Genomic DNA, 20491 nt, shown 5'->3' with positions numbered 1-20491 from the left:
TCATAGTGTCAATTTAGAAAACAACGGAAATTAAATTTAAAAAAAGCGTCCCAGACTTAATTCATATGAATTATAACGGTGTACTAACCAAACTATTATTATACTGTTAATGAATTATGACTTACATGTGCTTAAAAATGCTTATTTTAAAGAAAGGAAATTAGTTTGGCTGTAGAATCAATTAGCATCTACACTTTAACGAACATTTAATGAACTAATTTTAAATCTTTGTATCATAAGTTAACTGACTAGCCTGAGTCACTGCAAGTTGAAGTTATTTTTTAACATGCCAGGCTACATGGAAAAATCTCTAATATTATGGAATCTCTAATATTGTCCAATATATTATCATCGTACTTTTTAGGTTTAAATGAGCCCGAATTCTTTAGAGCCTATTCATTACTCAGCTATTTTTTTTTATCCCGGAATAGTAAATGATTATAATAAATGCCCTTTTTGGAGGGTTATTTTAATAAGCATTAGCAAACAAATTGATGGAGCAATAATTCTTCGCAAGTTTATTAATTAGTCTTATTACCATAATATTTCTTAATTTTATTTATAATTATTTAAGGCTGATTTTCACAAATCTAAAAAGATCAGGCAAGTTAGAAACCACTGAGGAGTGTACTCACTTTCTGGGCAAATAGCAAAATAGTAGATATTTTAATTAGTCAATGATGTGCAAAAACTTAAATCTACCAACACACTCAGATACTTAGCTTAATCATTAAGTTGTATTTCCTTATACGAAATCTTGTTTTTTTTTCAGAAGACAAACTCTCAAATATTTAACGAATTTCTTCCTCTCTCATGAGCCCTATCTGAGATTTTTCAGCTGATTTCATGATTTTAAACCTATTCACCGTATGATCAGGAGTAAGTGCTTTGGCTTGGCAGGCTTATTTTCGAGACTCGTATCCTGACTGTGATTTTTTTTAAAATTAATTTCTCTAAATCACTTATTAAAATTTTAAGAGCTATGTATAATTTAATCTAATGCTTTTGAAGCAACTAACAATTCAATAATCTCAAACAAAAGAAGATATTAATTTTCTCACTTTGAACCGATTAGAGCGTTTCCCAGGAAAGAGTTTCGTCAAAACGAAAGAAAATTTCTTAAAATTTGAGTATCAATTTTTACAGATTAGTTTTATACTTTCATTTAACTAATCATTCGAGAATTCTTATATCAAAGTCCTGATTAATTATATGTTACATTAAAAAACCAGATTCAATACTGGATATTAGAGCTCCAAGTTTATATCTATTTCAATGATGTCTGGGGAAATTTATTTTTGTTATGATTATATTTAATTTAATTCAAACTAATTAAATACAACATCGTGCGTAAAATAGGATTTAACTATGAAAATTTTCATAGAAAAAATAATTATAATCAGTGTTAAAATAACTAATTAGGGAAAATAGTTTCATTTAAACAAGGAAATCAAACAATTAAGGTAAAACTAATGAACCAGTTGAAAAGGAAATAAAGTGATGCCACTATTTCCTTCGGAAACTAGGCGTTCTTCAATTATGCATTTGTGTTAAGCACATTGTAATTTACTTAAACGGTGATTTTTTTAGGTAAATGTGAAGAAAAGGAAATCATTTAATTTAAAAAAAAACCTTCAATACTTCAGCTGTTAATAAAAATAGTATTATGTCTTAAATTCTAATAAAACTAACGATACTACCATAATTAATTTTTATTAAATTACTGCATCATAAAGATACATTATTAACATCACGCAGAATGAATCATTTCGTATTTACCAGATTTTTTTTTTTACTTAAATTATTTTTAAGCATTCCTTAGTTCAAAATTTTTATCGATTATAACGTGCATGAAATATATAGTTTCTAATATTGCTTTTCTTATTATTTCATTTTATTTCAATGTTAAATAAGAAATATTTCTTTACTATGTCTAGAAGAAAATTCTTAATTTTTTTTTTTTTTTAAATACCATGTTATTTATTTACAGTCAGTAAATATTTTAATATGTCGTATATTTCTAAGATTTTTTTTGTTTGTTTAAGATTCTCAGTTATTTAAGATTACATAAATATGTTTTCAGCTAAAACTAATCTATAAAGTTTAAGGTAGGATTTTTCTCCTGAACTTTTCAACTGGTTCTACGTTACTTAATGCTAATATTAAAAAAAATTTTTAAAAATTAACACGGGTTAAATTTTTCTGTACATAACAGTTGATAACAAATTTAAACACAGTTGTGAGAAAACTTTTTTTTTAATGTTGCGAAATTTTATATTTTGTTGAAATTTATATAATGTCTTCAAATTTTACAGATGTTTACTTTTTTTTCAAATAGAAAAAGGCAGGACAGCTTTTGTTTCATATTAGTTGATTTCTCGATGTTAACTTCAATGTTTACTTTTTATGTTTAATTAGAATGCAGTTTTTCTGCAAATTATTTATTTATTTGCATTATCAAGAAACGACGTTTTTTATTAGCATTCAGTAATAACTAGTTAATACTATTGAAATGATATTTTTCTTCTTATCTTTTCATATAACCTTTGGCTATAATCATGAATAACTTCTATTTTACATTATTATTGTCTCTGAATTTAGCAGATTTTTAAACTATCTGAAAGAAAAGCAGACAGGCTCTCTCTTTTCGAAATTTCATATGACTTCACTACATTTCAGATTAATTTTTAAAAATATTAGTTTTAAAAAAAAGCATTTTTACAAATTACAGCAGATAAAAAACATTTGCGTAATAATGTAGTTTTTTTCTGATTTTCAGGTAATGTCAGAATATGTTTTAATTTTTAAATGACTAGAAAAAAATCTTTGTTAAATTTTCCATTAATTACTTCTTTATTCCTTTTCCATTGAATACAGATGTTAAAGTAAAATAAAGGCACATAACATACTACAGCTTTCATTCTTTTACCAAAAGCTTTTCTCTCTGTCTAAACACAAAAGAACAGTAGAAAAATAAGGAGTCAAGCACATTGCAATTTAAAATAATATAGCTTAACCAGCAGGGAAAAAATTTGATCAGAAAATACAAGAAAGAACATAGGAAACAGGTGTGAAAAGGTATCTCCCTTCTTTTTTTTTTTTTTTCGCGAGCATAATAGTCCCCTTTCCACTGCTAGTTAAACCACTTTTTTTTCTTTTCCTAACATGTTTGTCGTCTTACTTTTCTCTACTGTCATTTTGTGTTTACACATTGCGGAAGGCATGGAATGAAACAATAGTACGCCCATTTATGTAGTGATTTAACCACATTTTTTGCTCATTCTTAAAATCTCAAATAGTTCGAGAATAGACAATTTTTTGAAGTTTTAGATAGTGTTTCCAAATTTTATGAATTTCTAGGATTATTTAGGCAAATCAGGCAAAAATATTTTTAATGTTGATTTCGTGAAATACATAATATAGTAAAAATTGAATATAGTAAAATTGAGTATAGTACTTGAATACATAATATAGTAAAAATTTTAGATGGTGCTTTTGATTCATTCAAAGTTTTATCAATTACTACTTGTATCTAGCAAATTGATAATGTGTATTTTTTAATTTCCATATCTAATTTGAAATAGTCTTGCGGTAACTAGGAGAATTTGGTCCATTAATTTTTTATAACGTTATATTTACATTCTTTAAGCAATCTAATAAATGCAGCTGCAAGATTTTACGATTTCACTCTGAAGTTTATAGATTTCTAAAAAAAAAAAAAAAGGTTATTTCCTTTCATCAATTTTTTAGTTAACTGTACGCTTCTTAAAAAATATTTTTTTTAAATTTTTTATGCATATTTCAATAAATAAATTTTTAGATGCTTTAAATAGATTTCATTTTTTTAGCTCAATTGCTCAAATTAAAGTTTCTTCAATCATATCTATTTTATAAATTCAATTTTGTGAAAGTATACGCCGCAATTTTACAGAAAAATATTGATTTCGTGTATATTAGAAAGTAAAAAGCATAGTTTTTTTCTTCTTAAAATTGAATAAAGTAATTGCTTTTTTCCAATAATTTGCTTTAACTTTTTTTTCCTTTCTGATAACTTATTGCTTAAAATATTTCTTCGAAAACTTAAGTTAAAAACATTATTATAAAAGAATCTTTTACTCATTTTTCCACGAAAAAATTGAATTCTAAAATATGCTACTGGAATATTTCCAATGTATTCAAGCAATAAATCTACCAAAGTAATGGACGTGCTTATAGGAGAAATCCTCGAGTTAATAACAATTATTTATCAATCCCTTTTCCATTAGATATCTTATATGCATTATCAAACTGTATATTTGAATTCTTAAGTCATTCTGTCTTTGGCTCTCGGATCATGATTATAGAAAAGAAAGAAAAACTGTCTTTAGTTTCGAACAAATTCACAAAATGTGCTGTTCTTCTATATTTATATGTCTTTTTTCTATTCTAAAGAAATTATGAACATCTTTTTCATGTCACTTTTTATGTCGTTTTCATTTTTTAAGAGCGGTATTAAAATGACAGATAGTGTAACAAAGGAAGAGTTAGCAAATAAAAAGAAAGGGTGGAAGCTAAAAAAAAAGCTATTTTTTCAGCTACATTAATCCTATGTATAACGCTGACAAAAAAGAAATGGAAGTTGTCAAGTAACAGCCTTTGTTAACTTCCAAGGTGGATCACTTCAAAGGTGGTTTTAACGCCATCTTTTGACTGCTGTATAAACTAATTTACAAAATGGTGCCAAGTTCTATAAAAATTCCAACACGTGTAAGCCTAATGCAATGTGATGGCAGAGAAAAAATAGAAAACTATGTAATGTGAGGTTAGGACAACCTATTTGGTTTTATTTGAAAAAGAGGAAAGAATGTTTGAAGTTTAATAATGATATTCTAGCAACTTAAAAGAAAAAAAAATCATTACTTTTTTAACATAAATAGCATAAATGGGTTTATTTTTTTAAGTTGAATTGTATCTGATTATAATAAGTTATGATTTAATTGTTACTTATAGAAATAAGCCATATCATCTTTTTAAAGAAAGCATTAAGGCGGGATATTTAAAAATAAATTGTAAAAATGCACAAGTGCATATAAATTGATGCCTGCATAAGAAACGTATATCACATATACAAATTACCTTCTTGAAAAAAATGCATTGAATAAAGTATTTAATAACATGTTCAAAAAAGACCTTTTTTTATAAAAAAAGGATAAATTATTTCCTTGCTGAACGACAAAGTGGATAATAGAAACATATTTTCTTTTCATGAAGTTACAGTTCACAATTAATGCAATCAAAAAACACCTAAAATTGGACACAGTTTTCTTTTCTATTCTTTTTCTACCTATTTAAAATAACGCTGATAATTTTTCTTCAGAAAATCCAAAATTATATTTCTTAAATTCTTAAATTAATTTGTGGCTACTACTGATTATTATTGTATCATTATTCTTATCATAGGCGTAGTCAAATGAAATGTCAAGTAGTCAAGTTTGTTGAGCTTATTACCCTCTTGCAAAGTTTAAAATTCTCGGAAATTTCAGTAAGTAAATTGCATTAAAATAAAATTAGAGGATTATTTTTTTTATTTTTGTAGGTGTTAACTTGCATCTAGCAAGGAATAGTAATGTTTTCTTATAATGTAATGTAAATGCGATGAAACTGTTTCGATGCTATTTCAATTCCGAGAAAAAATTTCAACTTATCTGCTATGAAATACAAAATATGTATTTTAAAGTATTGAAACATTTTTAGCGTAAAATAAAGGGGGGGGGGAATTTGTTGCATAGTTACAATTCGTTACTTCTAATAGTACTGTTCAAAATTACGGACCAACTTTTTTATCATATTTTTTTTTTAGAAAATTGAAAATAAAATACAGAAAGTTTGATTTTACACAAACAAACTGCAAGATCAATTGCTTCAAGGTAGTGAATTATCAGCGGTTAGTAATGCTAGCAAAGTGGCGTCTATTAGTTTTAAATAACTTATTAAAATAAAAGAAAATTGTTAAACACATTAGTATTTCAGCACTGAACTGTAAAAGGAAATTTTTGGAATTATGTTTTTTTTCTGATTGGTTTACGATTTTTTATGTGTTGCTCATTCATTAGTTGTCCGCTACCAACTGTGAAAGTAATCAGCATCTTATACCTTAAATGCCGACATTTCCATATATAAGTGCCGAACATTAATATCTTATTTTGATTCGTAATTTTTATAGTTTACTTCGAATTTTTCAAAAATCTTCCCAGCCAGAAGTTAATGTTCTCGAACGTTGAGTTAGTTTACATCATCAGACACACTTCCTTTTAATACTCTGAAATATTTTCATAGACCTGAATTTTTAAGTTTGAAGGATATTTTTTTTTTCTAATCTAATCAATCAGAAAAAAAATCTTAACAAACATTACGGCATTTTAAAATAAAAAATAAGGAAAAAGTAGCGAACTATCAGAACCAGAATAAAAAAAAAATATTCTGTTTCACTTCTCCATGCTACATATTGCTTTATCGATTGAAAATTCTGAAGCGTAAAGGAATATTTATTTTTTGAATTTCTTTTTTTTTCATTTCTCTGCCTTTAAAATATTGATTTTTCTATAAAAAAGATCCTATACTTTGGTATTATATATTTTAATGATATACAGACAATCATTATTCTTTTCAATAGAGAAATTAAATTTTATAACCCACGCATTCTGAGTTATGCTAATTAAATGTTTTTATTAGCATTTAATAATTTTCTGGAGTACTGAATATAAGTTTAGCCTCTTGATGCATATAGAAATAATTTATATTTGAATAATATANTATATATATATATATGTACCTTATTGTTTAATAAATACACTTTAATTTTACCCTTTTGTGTCTTACCATAATATCGAACATCTGAAACTTGAATTTCAACCTCACTTTAACGCCTTATTTTTTTGTAAATCATTGTAAATTTATTGACTATTATATTGTATTTTGATTTACGCGTATTTTATCCTGGTTTTGTTAAGTACTTTTTTTGACATTTTTTTTTTCAATTTTTTTTTATTCATCTCAGTGAAAACTAATTATAATACAATTATAAAAAAATTATATTTTTATGAATCAGAACCCAGTGACATATTAGGTTTTCTAATGCCGTAAATAAAAAAATAATTTTTTCTGTGAATTTGATTTTTTTTAAATATTTAATATCATTGTCTGTAAAATACTCATTAAAGAGCAAGTATTTAAAAAAAACAATTTAAAATTTTCACTAAATAAAAAGGATTAAAACTTTGCACTAGATGATATCCCGTTTCTGTTTATTTTTTTAAAAAAAATTCTATTAAATTCAATTTTACTTTTTCTATTTTATTTTCTATTTGTTTCTATAAATTTTTTCTCGTTAGTTTTTCTTCTTCCATTTTCTGTAAATACTATCAAAAATTAAAGACTTGAATATAGAACTTTTTTGCCAAATAAGACCAAGATTTCGGCAAAATTTGAAAGTTTGAAAATTGTGTAAATTAATGAAATTTTTCCGAAATAGAACAAAGATAAAACAATTGTCTTGAAATCTAATTTGTTAAAAATTAGTCCTTAAATGCGATCAAAGATTCAGAATATTTGCTAAACCAATCACAGTCTAACTTTATAACAATTTAAAAAAATAAATTAGAAACCACTGCAGTTCCCTGATACAAAATCTAGCGTAAGTTTTGGTGTAAGTAAATTTTAAACACCGCAAAAATAAGTAGCTTTTATTTTTAACAAATATAGTTCATAGTCAAAATATTATAAATAAACTATCTTTATAAATTCAACTTGCAACAAATTAAAAACAAACGTCCAACGCTAACTTTGCAATATATTCAAGTGTGTATTTAATAAAATTAAATTAAATTAGCTTAAAATTAGTCCTCTATCAATGATTTAAGTCTTGTGATACAATTTGCTAAAACTAAACGAAAAATACCAATAAAATGACTTTATGAAACTTTTTCATGAATCGTCCAGGAAATATACATTTCTATTCTTTGAAAAATTGACGACTTTATCATTAAAATTTGAAAATCACTATTTTGAATTAAAACGTTTTAATTCTAATGAACAATTCTAATTGAAAATTGAAACGATATATTCAAATCCTGAATTCATTCCATCAGTATAGTGCTGCTCTAGACTAAAATGTTTCAATTCTAATGAAACGTTCGAAATTAAAAACGATATATTCAAATCCTAAATTGATTCCATCAATATAATGCTGTTGTGGACTAAAACGTTTCAATTCTAACAAAACTTCTAAAAATTAAAATGATATATTCAAATTCCAAATTGATTCCATCAATATAGTGCTGCTGTAGACTATAACGTTTCAATTTTAATGAAACGTTTGAAATTTAAAATGATATATTCAAATCCTCAATTGATTCCATCAATATAATGCTGTTGTAGACTAAAATGTTTCAATTCTAATGAAACGTTTGAAATTTAAAACGATATATTCAAGTCTTAAATTGATTTCATCAATATAATGCTGTTGTAGACTAAAACGTTTCAATTCTAACAAAACTTTTAAAAACTGAAACGATATGTTCAAATCCTACATTGATTCTATCAATATAGTCCTTCTATAGACTAAAATGTTTCAATTCTAATGAAACGTTTGAAATATAAAACGATGCAGCATTAAAATCCTAAGTTGATTTCATCAATGCATTTCTGTTGTTTCTAGTTGCATTACTGAAATAGATGACTATCTCAAGCATTTGCTTATGGAGTTCGATTAAGTATTCACCAGCTCAACAATAAAGACTGCTGCCATTCAATAGCTTGAAATTCTCCACACTCGCGAATCGATTGAGGATTTCTCGTAAAGCACAGCAGTGAATTAAATTCCCTGCATGTTTTGGTAATTAAATTAATAACGACAACGAGTCTCTATATTATCTATTTCTCTATTTATTTAGTGGGAAGGTGTTTAAAATCTGCTCATGGGAGCACGTAGTCAAGAATAATATTTCATGTTGTACTTAAAATTCTTATCAGTATGCATAGCAAATGATTCTATGTGAGCTCAAGGTGTATTAAAACAATATTCTAACTTATAACTTCGATGTAGCAAGAATCCAGCTTGGATCATGCAGCTGAATTCTAGGGCAGGAATTTTCAAATTTATATCAGTTGGCAAATTCTTAGTTCCAACGACAGTTTCAAACATTGTATGCTTCTTTGCTACAATAATCGTGTATTATTCAATTTTATGTCAAAAAACTTCGTGTTTTTGAAATTTACACGAGAAAGAAATTTATTCACGTGTTCAAATCAAAAATTTTCTTCTCGAAACACAACTGCATGTTCCTCAACGTTAATTAGATTTCAAAAATAAATATTATAACTAGAATTTTAGAATTGTAGTCAATAAAATAAATCATGTCATTAAAAGAAAATATAAAGATTTATTTTCTTTCAATGGCTTTATTGAAGTGAAAATATTAAATTCTTATTTGGTTTATATTTATTTGGTTTATATTTATTTGCTACAATTAAATTATAACTTATTATAATCACACATGACTCAACTTAAATTTAAATGAAGACCACTTGAGCTTTTTATGTGAAAAAGAAGTGTAAATTTATACTTTTTTATACGAATCTCAACTTCAAACATTATTTCATCATATTTAAATAAAAAACCAATTTGTATGGCTTAAAATCCCTAATGTGATATGAAATAAAAAAAAACAATTTAGCATTTATAATGGTTATAGTACCTGATTCAATACTTAACTTGCTTCAAAATATATAAAAGGGAAATAACAGTCGATATGTTTCAAGCACCTCAAAAGCGACTGTTTTCAACACGTGTTAGACATGTGACTTGTCATTTACGTCTGGTAAGTCTTGAAAATGGGTGCCTATTTTTGAAGCGCTTGAAACATGTGGACTGTTATTTTCTTTTTATGAATTTTTGTATTTTTGACTGTATTTTTGAAGCCAATTAAGTATTTAATCTTATAATATCTTACCGCTTCAGTTTCTTGGGATTATTTTTTAGCTGCTACAGTATTTACAGCTTTTTTATTTTAAACTTTTATTTTTCCAATTCCCACCTGGGTTGACATTCGTCAATTGAGGTGTATTAGGGCGCTAATATTGGCTACTCTTTCAGAGGCACTATATTAGGTGGGCGAACTTTGCTCCCACAGTAAGGAAAGATAATACCACCAGAAAGATAGAACATTCATTTTTTGTCCGTGATTTGAACCCATAACCGTTCTGATGCAAGGCCAGTTTCCTGACCCCAACTCAGTTCATTCGGCATATTATTTTAACTTTAAATTTTTTATCTAATTTTCAATCATTCAAATTTTTGGGACTTTAAGACGGGACTTTAAGTTAAAGGGACTTTAAGTTGGGACTTTAAGTCCCTTTAAAATTATTCTTTGTTTTGTTTTGAAGTATTCAAATTATTTCGAAACATTGAAAAAAATCACTGATGTAGATTTACATTCCACGCAGCATTTAAATTAATACTGATTAATACCAGAGAATATCAAATAATGGACAAATACAATACCCACAGTGGCCATGGGAAGCTACATGTTACTGAATTCGTCCAATTTACAAGGTGTTCTATAATTACCAACTTTAATAGATATTTTTAAAATATTTGGTGAAAGGAAATCAGAAGTATGTGCTGGTTAAGAATTACAAATTAATATTCAAAGAGAAAATGAAAACGCTATCAAAATCCCATTAATAAACAACAAACTCAGTTCAAATGCACTATGGAACTTATACGTTTCGTAATAATAGTCTTTCTATTTACATGTGCTTCTTCTGACAAACAAAATTTGAAGTTTTTAAATTAATAATGCATTTTTAATTAATTTTTCATCGCATAAGGTTTTTTCTCTTTTTTAACGTTTAAATGCTAATCAGGGCTCCTGGTGTGTGCATTTATTTTTGTTGAAATTAATTATATAAAAAAAAATATTGCTTTATTAACTATTTTAAATTATTAAACTTTGTTATTAAAGTTTAGTGTATTGTAAAGAGTACACTGTAAAAAGTGTCGAATAAAATTTAGTTAAAAAGTACAGACACTTTGGGTGTCTGTAAAATCTATTTTTACTATAGAAATATTACACCATAATTTGTTTTAATTATATCAGATTTTTTGTTCCGTAACATGTTTCAATAAAAGGGAATTTAACGTAAGAAATTCCGTAATATCGGTAATTTTTACCGAAATTTAATACGGAAATTTCTACCATGTGGAAGAAAACTAATTTGATTTATTGCTTTAAACATTCTTTTGAATAAATATTTTTTTACTTTAAAATAATATGGAAGACGAATAGTTCAAAAGATAACGCCAAGAACCTAAAATAATTAAAAGCTTTTTAAAACCAATTTTCATCTAAAGAGACGCATGTAGACAATATTTTATAACACCTAATTATTCATCATTTTATTTTAAATATTAAGTTTTTTCAACTGCCAAACGCTTTTTGTGCTGCGCAAAAAAGTCCTTGATAAATAACAGGACTTTAATTAAATACTTGAATCATCTAACGAAAAGGTAAAAATTATTTGAGTAAATTAATAAAGTAAAAAAGCTTTATCGAAAGATTAATGTCAATTAAGGAGTAAAATAATGAACAAAACTATAGTAAATTTGGCAAACCTTATAAAGCTTTACATTTTAATGAAGCAAGATCCTTATTTTCCAAACAAACATTAATATTTGCACTTGAGGAAGGTATTAAATTTCAAAATTTGAAAGCGAATTCGCATAAAAAAACCTTGAGAAAAATTCTTACAACTTTTTTGACTATAGCATTTTAATAAATAAAAATAATGATCAAAATAGATTTAATTCTTTAAATTTATAGCCAACATTTTCCTTTTTCGGTCTTAAATCATAATGGCATGTTTCAAAATTAATTAGTTCTTTCTAAATTTTTTGCATGGCAAGGAGGCGTTGCTGCAGACTAATATTATTCTCTCGTTGCAGCTATGCCGGAATTGTGGGCCGTTGCCGGCCGACGTGCCTCCTTGCCTTGCAACCTCTCCGAACCTGAAGATTCTGTGACTCTTATTCTGTGGTACAAGGGTGAGACAAAGGCACCAATCTACACCTTGGATGCCAGAAAAGGTTCCCTAGAAAAAGCTAGACATTTTCCCTCAACAGAGCTTGGAGCACGCGCCAACTTTGACATGAGTGCTGATCCACCTACTTTAGATTTGAATCCGGTACATGCTGAAGATGATGGGGTATACAAATGTAGAATAGAATTTAAAAGATCGAGGACTTTGACGCAGTTTGTCCGTTTACATGTTATCGGTAAGTTAAATAAAACTATTTAGGGAGTTTTAACGGTAATAATCTTTAATTGGTGTTGGAATCAGTAAACATTGAAAAATAACTATGATGCAATCATATACGTCATTGATAAGTATGATGTAATCACATGCGTTAAAGCTATAGTGTTAGCTTCCAATTTTTGGACAGAAAAATTGCCATGAGATAACAAATAATTGAATATTCCCTAAAAATTCTTTTCTTCTGAGTAAGTGACTCGAGATGAAAATACTTGTTAAAATAAATCAAACATTTACCAAAATAATTTACGCGAAAATATAATAAAAGTAAAATGAAGAAATACAAAAATTAGGTGAGAAAGACAAATCCATCATCACCAAAATTATATATATATATATATATATACACAGTCAATTTTCTGACCTTGCACACCACAGTACTTTCCCCATAGTGGACGATGGACTCGGACGATGAAGAACTTCATGTCTAACATGCTGGAATGCGTACTGTGAATCCAGATCTAGTCACTTGGGGTGGAATAACAAGCTTCACTCTTTTGTTTCCATTGCCTTGCTCTGTTGTGGTTTTAGAACTTGTAGACGATGAAACAGGCTCGAAATTATTTTCAACCAGTACAGGTTGTTTCTGAAGTATGTTGACATGTCCGAAAAATAGGGCTTTATTCTATTCAGAGTCGATTCTCTTTAAAACAATATATGGTTCATAAAATGGTTGTTGCAAACTATTTAGAACAGTGTCCGTAAAGGCAAATACTTGTGAGCAAGTTTTCATATATTTGAATATAAATGGTTTCTGCTTTAACTGATGATGAAATAGGATGTTTTAATTTTTCTATAGTGCTTTTTAAATTCTTAAGGAATTCTGATTGCACTTCAATGTTTGAATTTGCGAAAAAATCATAAGGAAGTTTTATATTTTACTCTTACAAGAGTTCTGCTGAAGTGGTTTGACAATCATTTCGCAAGGTTGTGCGAAACTTTGCGTGACTTTGTTAAGCTTGGATTTTTGTGGAACGATTGCATTCAAAGTACCATGCCAACGTTCTACACAGAAATTAGCTCGTGGGTGATATGCAGTAGTTTTATTTCTTTTAAAGATAAGTAATTTTGAAAGTTCTTGGAACAATTGAGACTCAAATTGCGCACCATGTGCATCAACCGAACGTTCAATAGATATTACCACCCTGAGCATTGCACTGCCAACAGACTTAATTACAGACTAACAGACCAACAGACTAAAATTATTTCAACCATAGATGAACTTTTTCGCAACATTTTCCAAAATATCACATGGAATTACAAAAATCTTATCTTAGGTGGCTCAGTGAACGTGCTATATTAGTAGCCAAAAACAGTAATGTACTACAAGACAATTTTGAAAAGAGACTAAACTGGACGCCAAAGACGGTTATTTCAGTATAAATAAATGTTAAATGGTATTGTAGGATAAAGATGGGTTTGTATTATTGTATTTGATATTTTGTACACAGAACTTAAGAGTACCTAAAAGTTAAAATGAATTTTTTCATGATTCACTAGATAAATAATTTGTTTAAATCATTAATATGATGCTATTAAATAGATAAAGAGGAGATTAATTTTCAAAATATTTTTCATGTGCTAAGTGCATTTACATTCTTTCATTAAATTAACGGAAATAAATACATTAATATATTTTAGAATTTAATTTGTTCTATTTTTTTTAAATTCGATTTAAACTAATCATAATGAATGAATGCTAAATAACTTATTATTTAAAAATAATTTATGCATTTTGAATATATATATAGTGTATGGTTCTCAGACGCATGGTTACGGTATACGAGATGCTATTATTTTTTTTTACATTGTCACCTTAATTTATTTCTAATTTAAGTTGTAACTCTATTACATTTGTAAAGAACCACTACAGCTTGTTTTGGTTTTTAAAAAATAGAAAGTGATTCAAGTCAGAGGTGCGAAATAGGCTTTTTGTGATCTGGTGATTGTTTAGAACATCATGGATACATTTGATAAGAAAGCAGTCGCTTCGTGAATTTACGGCTATGAGTATAATATGCATGATTTGGAATGTAATCTATTTTTATGTCTTACTTATCGAATTAAATATGTTTTTATATAATTTATCAGGGATCGTCATAAATTATTCATCTGCTAGCACAGTCAATGAGAATCGTTCGAACAAAATGGTGACAACTCATCACAATATTTCTAAAAAAAATAATACAAATTTTTTTTCTTCTTCACAGTGCTAAATTTTTCAATTAAAAATGCTGTAAAATGAAACAAATGGAAGAAAACTTTTGTAATAAATGCTCGCATATTATTAATCACAATCACGCATTATTTAACAATTAAAGCATTTAATGGTCTTTTAAAATTTGACAAACTACAGTTATTAAAGCAACCCTTGTATTTATCTCAAATTTTGAAGTACGAATAAATAATCCCTTAAAAGAATTATGCTATGAATAATAAGATGGCAAATCGGAAAAGTTAGAAAAACTTATAAATAAATGAGATTTCCTCACGACATCTTTCGTCTTTTTATTCCCAGGCGCACCTAGAACTCAAAATGATGTCTTGTTTTACTGACAGCTGGCCTTAATCGGCTAATCTCATTTACCTAGGTTGCCATAATTACTCCTTTGCTCGCTTTTTAAGGCTCTTTTTTAGCTTTCTTTTAAGAAAAAGAAGAAAAAATCAGTATGTGGGAAGAAATAATATTACGGAACTCTGCCTTATATCTTTTTATTCGTTTTGTATTATCAAACTAAGAGAAAGGGTTTTTTTCACAATTTTATTTTTTATTACTAAGTTTAATTACCTTTTTTTCTATTTTCAACGAATTAACGTTATTTTTATTCCTTTTAAAACAATAATGCTGGTTTTTTAAAAACGTAAAATTGTGACGTTTGCTTTATTTTAATTTTTTCGTAAAGCTTGTGTTTCGAAGCGGTTAATTTAAAAGTATCAGTTAATTAAGATAAAACAACGGATCCTTTGTTCATCCTAAATGATAGAAAGTGGAAGACACCCATTTTTACATATTTATAGCAACTTATGTGCAGTGCAGAAAATATTGAAATTAAAAAAAAACATATTACCCTGAATAGCTTTTGTTCTAATGATCCGATTTTAGTGAACTATGCGCCGATCATAATGGTTCAAAGAGGCAATCTCACTTAAAATAATTAATTAGCGCTAACAATTAATTAAGTTAAAGAATCATGCACAGCAACGTTTTTTATATGCCGTTAAATATGCCTTTCTTTTCGGCAAATTTGGATTTTTGACTAAAAAAATATGGGGGATTCCCACAATCCGGGAAATATGATGCCGATTGTTTAATTAAGAAAGCGATCGAGCATTCAGGTTTCTTTACGTTAATTTTACCTTTTGCGTATGTCACCATGTCTTGGAATTTCTTAAGAGAATGCAAAAATTAAGTTATCAGTAACTAATTGACACATAATATAGGGGTTATTAATCTAAATCATTGAGATTAGCATTTAGTTAGTGAACAACATTTTATTTGAAATATATATATANTAAAAATCTATCGACTGCTATATATATATACAACAAAAACACGAAGAAAATTGAGAAAAACGATAAGTTTCATTTACTGAGAGTAAGCTGCAAATAAGCAGAACTCATTAAATAAGTTCAAAATGAAGATGAAAGAAAAGAAATTTACAGACATATGAAAAACGGGGGAGAAAGAAAAAAAATAACAAACAACTGGAAAAAAAAGGATAAAATGTTTTTTAAAAAATCTGGAAAATTTAAGATATAATCTTTTCGTCAGCCCACACGATTATATCCGCAAAAAAGATTATATCCGCAATCTTTTATTTTCCGGATTTTTTTAAAACAATTTTTATCCCTTTTCTTTTCTTTTTTTTTTAGTTGTTTGTTATTATTTTTTTTTCTTTTTTTTTCTTTCCTCCCTTTTATTTAATTTTTGGCATTGTACCATTAAAGTGCAATAATGTGTACAAGTAATTACATATGATTAATTTGTATAAGTAATTATTTTTACTTATTTAAGAATTATAACAAAGCATTCTTGTTAATATAACTTGAAAAATGTATTTCGCATGCATACGCACTACAAAATATCAGTATGCAAAATAATTCGCAAACTTTGCTGATTTTACCTCGGATCGGATAATTTGGTAACTTATTATGAGACTTTTTTTATGAACAAGGAATATAAAAATAGATATTATGGATGCTCATTTTCTACGATGTTGTTTAAAAGTAAATTTAAGTAATATGAAACAAAACATGCAATTTATTTCTTACCCATGTTTTAATATTAGTGAAAAACTACATTAAGTCAGCGTTTCATTTTTAACACTTTACATTTCAAGAAAAACTTAATATCAGATATATTATATCTATCATCTCAAATTTTCGTAAAACCTTAATCTTTCAAAAACATGCGGTATATTTTTTTTAAAAAATATATATGATCTAATTCATTTACATAAAACAATTCAATGACGCTTAAACATTTCCGAACATTCTCTGTAGATTTGAATAAAAAAATATTCGAAAGCTTTGCTGATAATAGAAACAAAGACTCTGAAGGCTAATCAGCGAGTGCGGCTTAAAACATTTATATTCCCCTAAAAAGTTTTGCTAACGATCGTTTGAAAAAATAAATGACCCAGAGAGTTTGAAAAATTAGCGCAACTGTTTAAAAAAGGAAACGAAAGTTTGAGTTCTTTCATCAAACTAAAATTTGGCTCCAAGCAGTCGCCAAAGTAATGCGAAGATATACATTTCGGGATATCGATCGCCAGGACAAAAATATTCCGCAACATTTCCTCCGCCAAGAGAAAACGTTCAATTCCCTAAATGAATGCGTGCATTTTTTTTTTTTGATAAAGCTGGGTCAGATGAATATCATTTTTTTTTGTATCCTGAAATGCACATAAAGAAAGAAACTTTAGTTACCACCTATTAAGAAAAAAAAATATTTATTTTATCGACACTCAAAATTGAAGTGAATAGATAAGGACAAAACGAAAATATTATTAAGCGAAATTTTAAAAATAAACAAAACATTTACTTTCAAAATATGTTGTCAACAAGAAATCTAAGACGTCGTTTTCTTCCTGGAAAATTTAATTCTCAATAATAAAATAATGTCCACAAAAAAAAAATTTCTTTAGTAAACAGTATGCTTAAGAAATGTAAATTTCTAAATATATATAAATAAAGTTAATTTTAATTTTAGATTGTACTATTTTACTTTATAACCGTCATTAAAAAGCAGACCCAAATTTTTGGGTTTACGACTACTGACATTCAACTTCATAAAATTGGAATTTTCAGCCCAATCCAGAAGATTATGGAACTTCTAGATCAAGTATTGGGAGAAATTTGTCTTCGAGGAAGACTTTTTGATGGAACTAGCCCGCATTTGTGTTACATGGAGAGGAAAACCACGAAAACTTCCCACGGTTAGTCTGACGGCAAGGCTATTTCAACCTTGATCTGTCAACCACTTAGTATATTTTACATCAGCACCGTGGTCTCTGCAAGCCGGATGCAGAATTCGTCGATCTAGCTGGGATTTGAATTAGGATCACCTCATTGGAAGACGAACTCCCTAATTCCTGAGCTATCATGGCTCAAAACTTACTGTAGAATTATTATTTAAATAGAAACGTGCTCGTGAAAATTGCAAACTACACAAAGTACTCAAAATAATAAAGAGAATTCGACATTTCGTCCTTAAAAAAAAATCGAACATCGAAGATAATAACTGTATTGTTTGTGGCTCTAAAAATTTCTATAGAAAAAAGTTATCGTTGAATCTATTATGTTCATCATAACTTAGGATTTGTGTAAAAAAATTGCGATAGATTCTTTTACTTCACCAAAAATATTAAATACTAAACTTGTCTTTACTCATAATTTAGTTTTAAAGCTTGAAGACATTGTTTAAATATTTGTTCGCACAATCCTGAATAATTAAGTACTGACCAAATGTATTTGAATCATAATTTGGCATTTTTATGATATATTTAAAACATACACTTAGAGAAAAAAATGTGACGAACATCTACTAAAATGTGGTTAAATTTACCACGTTTCTGAAAAATTAGCAGAAAAATATGGTTTATAATGTGTGATAAAATTTGGTAAATGCACTGAAATTTTGTAATTTCATTACTGTACCTTAGAGCATGGCATAATAACTATTTATTCGATAAAATTCACTTTTAACTTCCATTTGACTAAATGTCCGGTAATAAGAACGATAATTTCCAAAACCAGAGTTTCTCTTAAGCCATTATAACCATATAAACCATGTAAACAAAACAATACTAAATAATGGCATATACTTTAGTTTTATCGGCAGTCGTTTTTCGTGCAGTTCAATAATTTTATAAGAAATCTTTTCGCCATTCACTTAAGAAAAAAATATTGAGAAATAAAAAATGGGAAACTAATTAGGAACTCTCCTAAGAAAGAACTAATTCAACGACATACTGAAATTTCTCTACAATTCATAACTCTCTCATGGTAAAGCAAAAAGAAAACTAATTTTTTTGGGAGAGCAAAATATTGAAAATAACGATGTCTTATTTCAGTAAATATTTTTTTCTTTCTGGTAGTTATTTTCTAATCTTTTACAACTAAAATGATTATAAGTGCATGTACAAAGTTTAATAATTTCCCGGAATCTAAGAAATAAAATTTTTAAAATAAATAATAATAATAGTATTGTATATAAGGCAACTTTGTTAGATACATCAAGTAGTTGTAATATAAACAATTATTAGTTATTCAATTTCAATAGTTTGAGTGTTGCTAAAAATCTATCGACTGCTGATTTATTTTATCATTAAAGACTATCTTATAAAAATCTTTCCTTTGAGACAAGAATTTCTCAAAAAAAGAAAAGAAAAAGGTCGCAGACTTTCGAAAGAAAATGTCGCGAGTTTTTCATTTTCCCTCACAATGCAATATCGGATAAAGTACTACGTTTCCAATAAACACGTCGAAACTTCATCCACTTTGAACTCGTGGAGGATTATGGTTCGCTCTTTTATCCGTCCTGACCATAATAAATGACCTGAGCATTGATTTTGATAGGAAACAAGAAATACTTCACGCTGGTTATTTTACTTCTTTTTTTGTGTTTGTTTAAGACGTTCCTTCGAATCCTCTTGAGAAAAAATAGCTATTTTGTTGCTAATTTCAGAAACAACATGTCCAACCTTAACTCTGACAAAAGAGTTAAAACAAAAGTTTGCCATTGATGATGGTTTTCTCTACCCTTGGATAAGTTTAATTTAGTTTCCAGGCATTAAACTTAAATTTTTTGAAGAAAAAAATTTATATTCATTGCACAATAAGACTTAGTGCGGAATAATTTTTAACCCAGAAAGCAGGAAACTTTATTTTTATTTCTGCATATTAAAGTTTTAATTTGTGTAAAAATATTAGTATGTCAAGCTTGTTTCCTTAAAGATTGAATATATGCCATGCAAAAAAATCTCAAAAAAAATCATTTTGCCATTTTTTTATTCTAATCTTGCTCTTATGACTCTTTGCTCTTGCAATCAACATTTTGTTTGTGTTGAAAACTTAATTGTCAGCCAAAGCTTCATTTTTAAAATGTTAAAGAAAGTAAGTAAAAACCTGCACAAATAAACCTTGTTTCAATGATGATCATAGAATCTAAAATAAACTTTGTACTGTTGAATTTGTCTTCAGTTTGCCATTTTCTACTATTTATTAGCGAATGATCACTTATTCAAGATTTCAGTAGTTTTATCTAGCCTTGTTTTGTTTTGTAAAGGCAAAGTTAATCTTGATATAAGCGTGTTGTTCATGCAAATTTAATATGAACTTCTCAGTAAGTAAATTAGCATGGTTAAATTTATTATTGCTTGAAGCTTGCATGTTTTGTTCGCAATCATTTATAAGCCTGGCTATGCTTTGTAATGAAGGTTGCTGCAAACAGTAGAATCAAACTTACACTACTATGAGAGTTACAGAATATTTTGTGTTTACCGACTTTTCAATATTTAAAAAAAATCAATTTTTCTTTAAATATTAATTTAAAAATATTTTATTTTATTAATATTCTTCTTTTATTTTCCTTAATCTTCATTTTCCATGTCATATATATATATATATATACATATAT

General features: G+C 27.4%; 1 protein-coding gene across 5 annotated transcripts in view; it reads left to right on the top strand.

The window, feature by feature from the left end:
* LOC107437455 (nephrin) overlaps positions 1 to 20491 on the top strand; it is a 421258-nt gene that overhangs the window by 348605 nt on the left and 52162 nt on the right. For 3 of the 5 annotated variants that reach the window (XM_071177693.1, XM_071177694.1, XM_043057060.2), the window contains one exon: positions 11984 to 12313. The exons of the other annotated variants lie outside the window; for them this stretch is intronic. In XM_071177693.1, coding sequence (XP_071033794.1) covers positions 11984 to 12313 — 330 coding nt within the window. The remainder of the gene's footprint in view (positions 1 to 11983; positions 12314 to 20491) is intronic. 5 annotated transcript variants of the gene reach the window in all.

The sequence above is a fragment of the Parasteatoda tepidariorum genome, chromosome 2 (genome assembly GCF_043381705.1).
Source record: "Parasteatoda tepidariorum isolate YZ-2023 chromosome 2, CAS_Ptep_4.0, whole genome shotgun sequence".
NCBI classification, from domain to species: domain Eukaryota; kingdom Metazoa; phylum Arthropoda; class Arachnida; order Araneae; family Theridiidae; genus Parasteatoda; species Parasteatoda tepidariorum.
The sequence above is the reverse complement of the archived record's forward strand: the minus strand, read 5'-3'. Positions and strand labels throughout refer to the sequence as shown.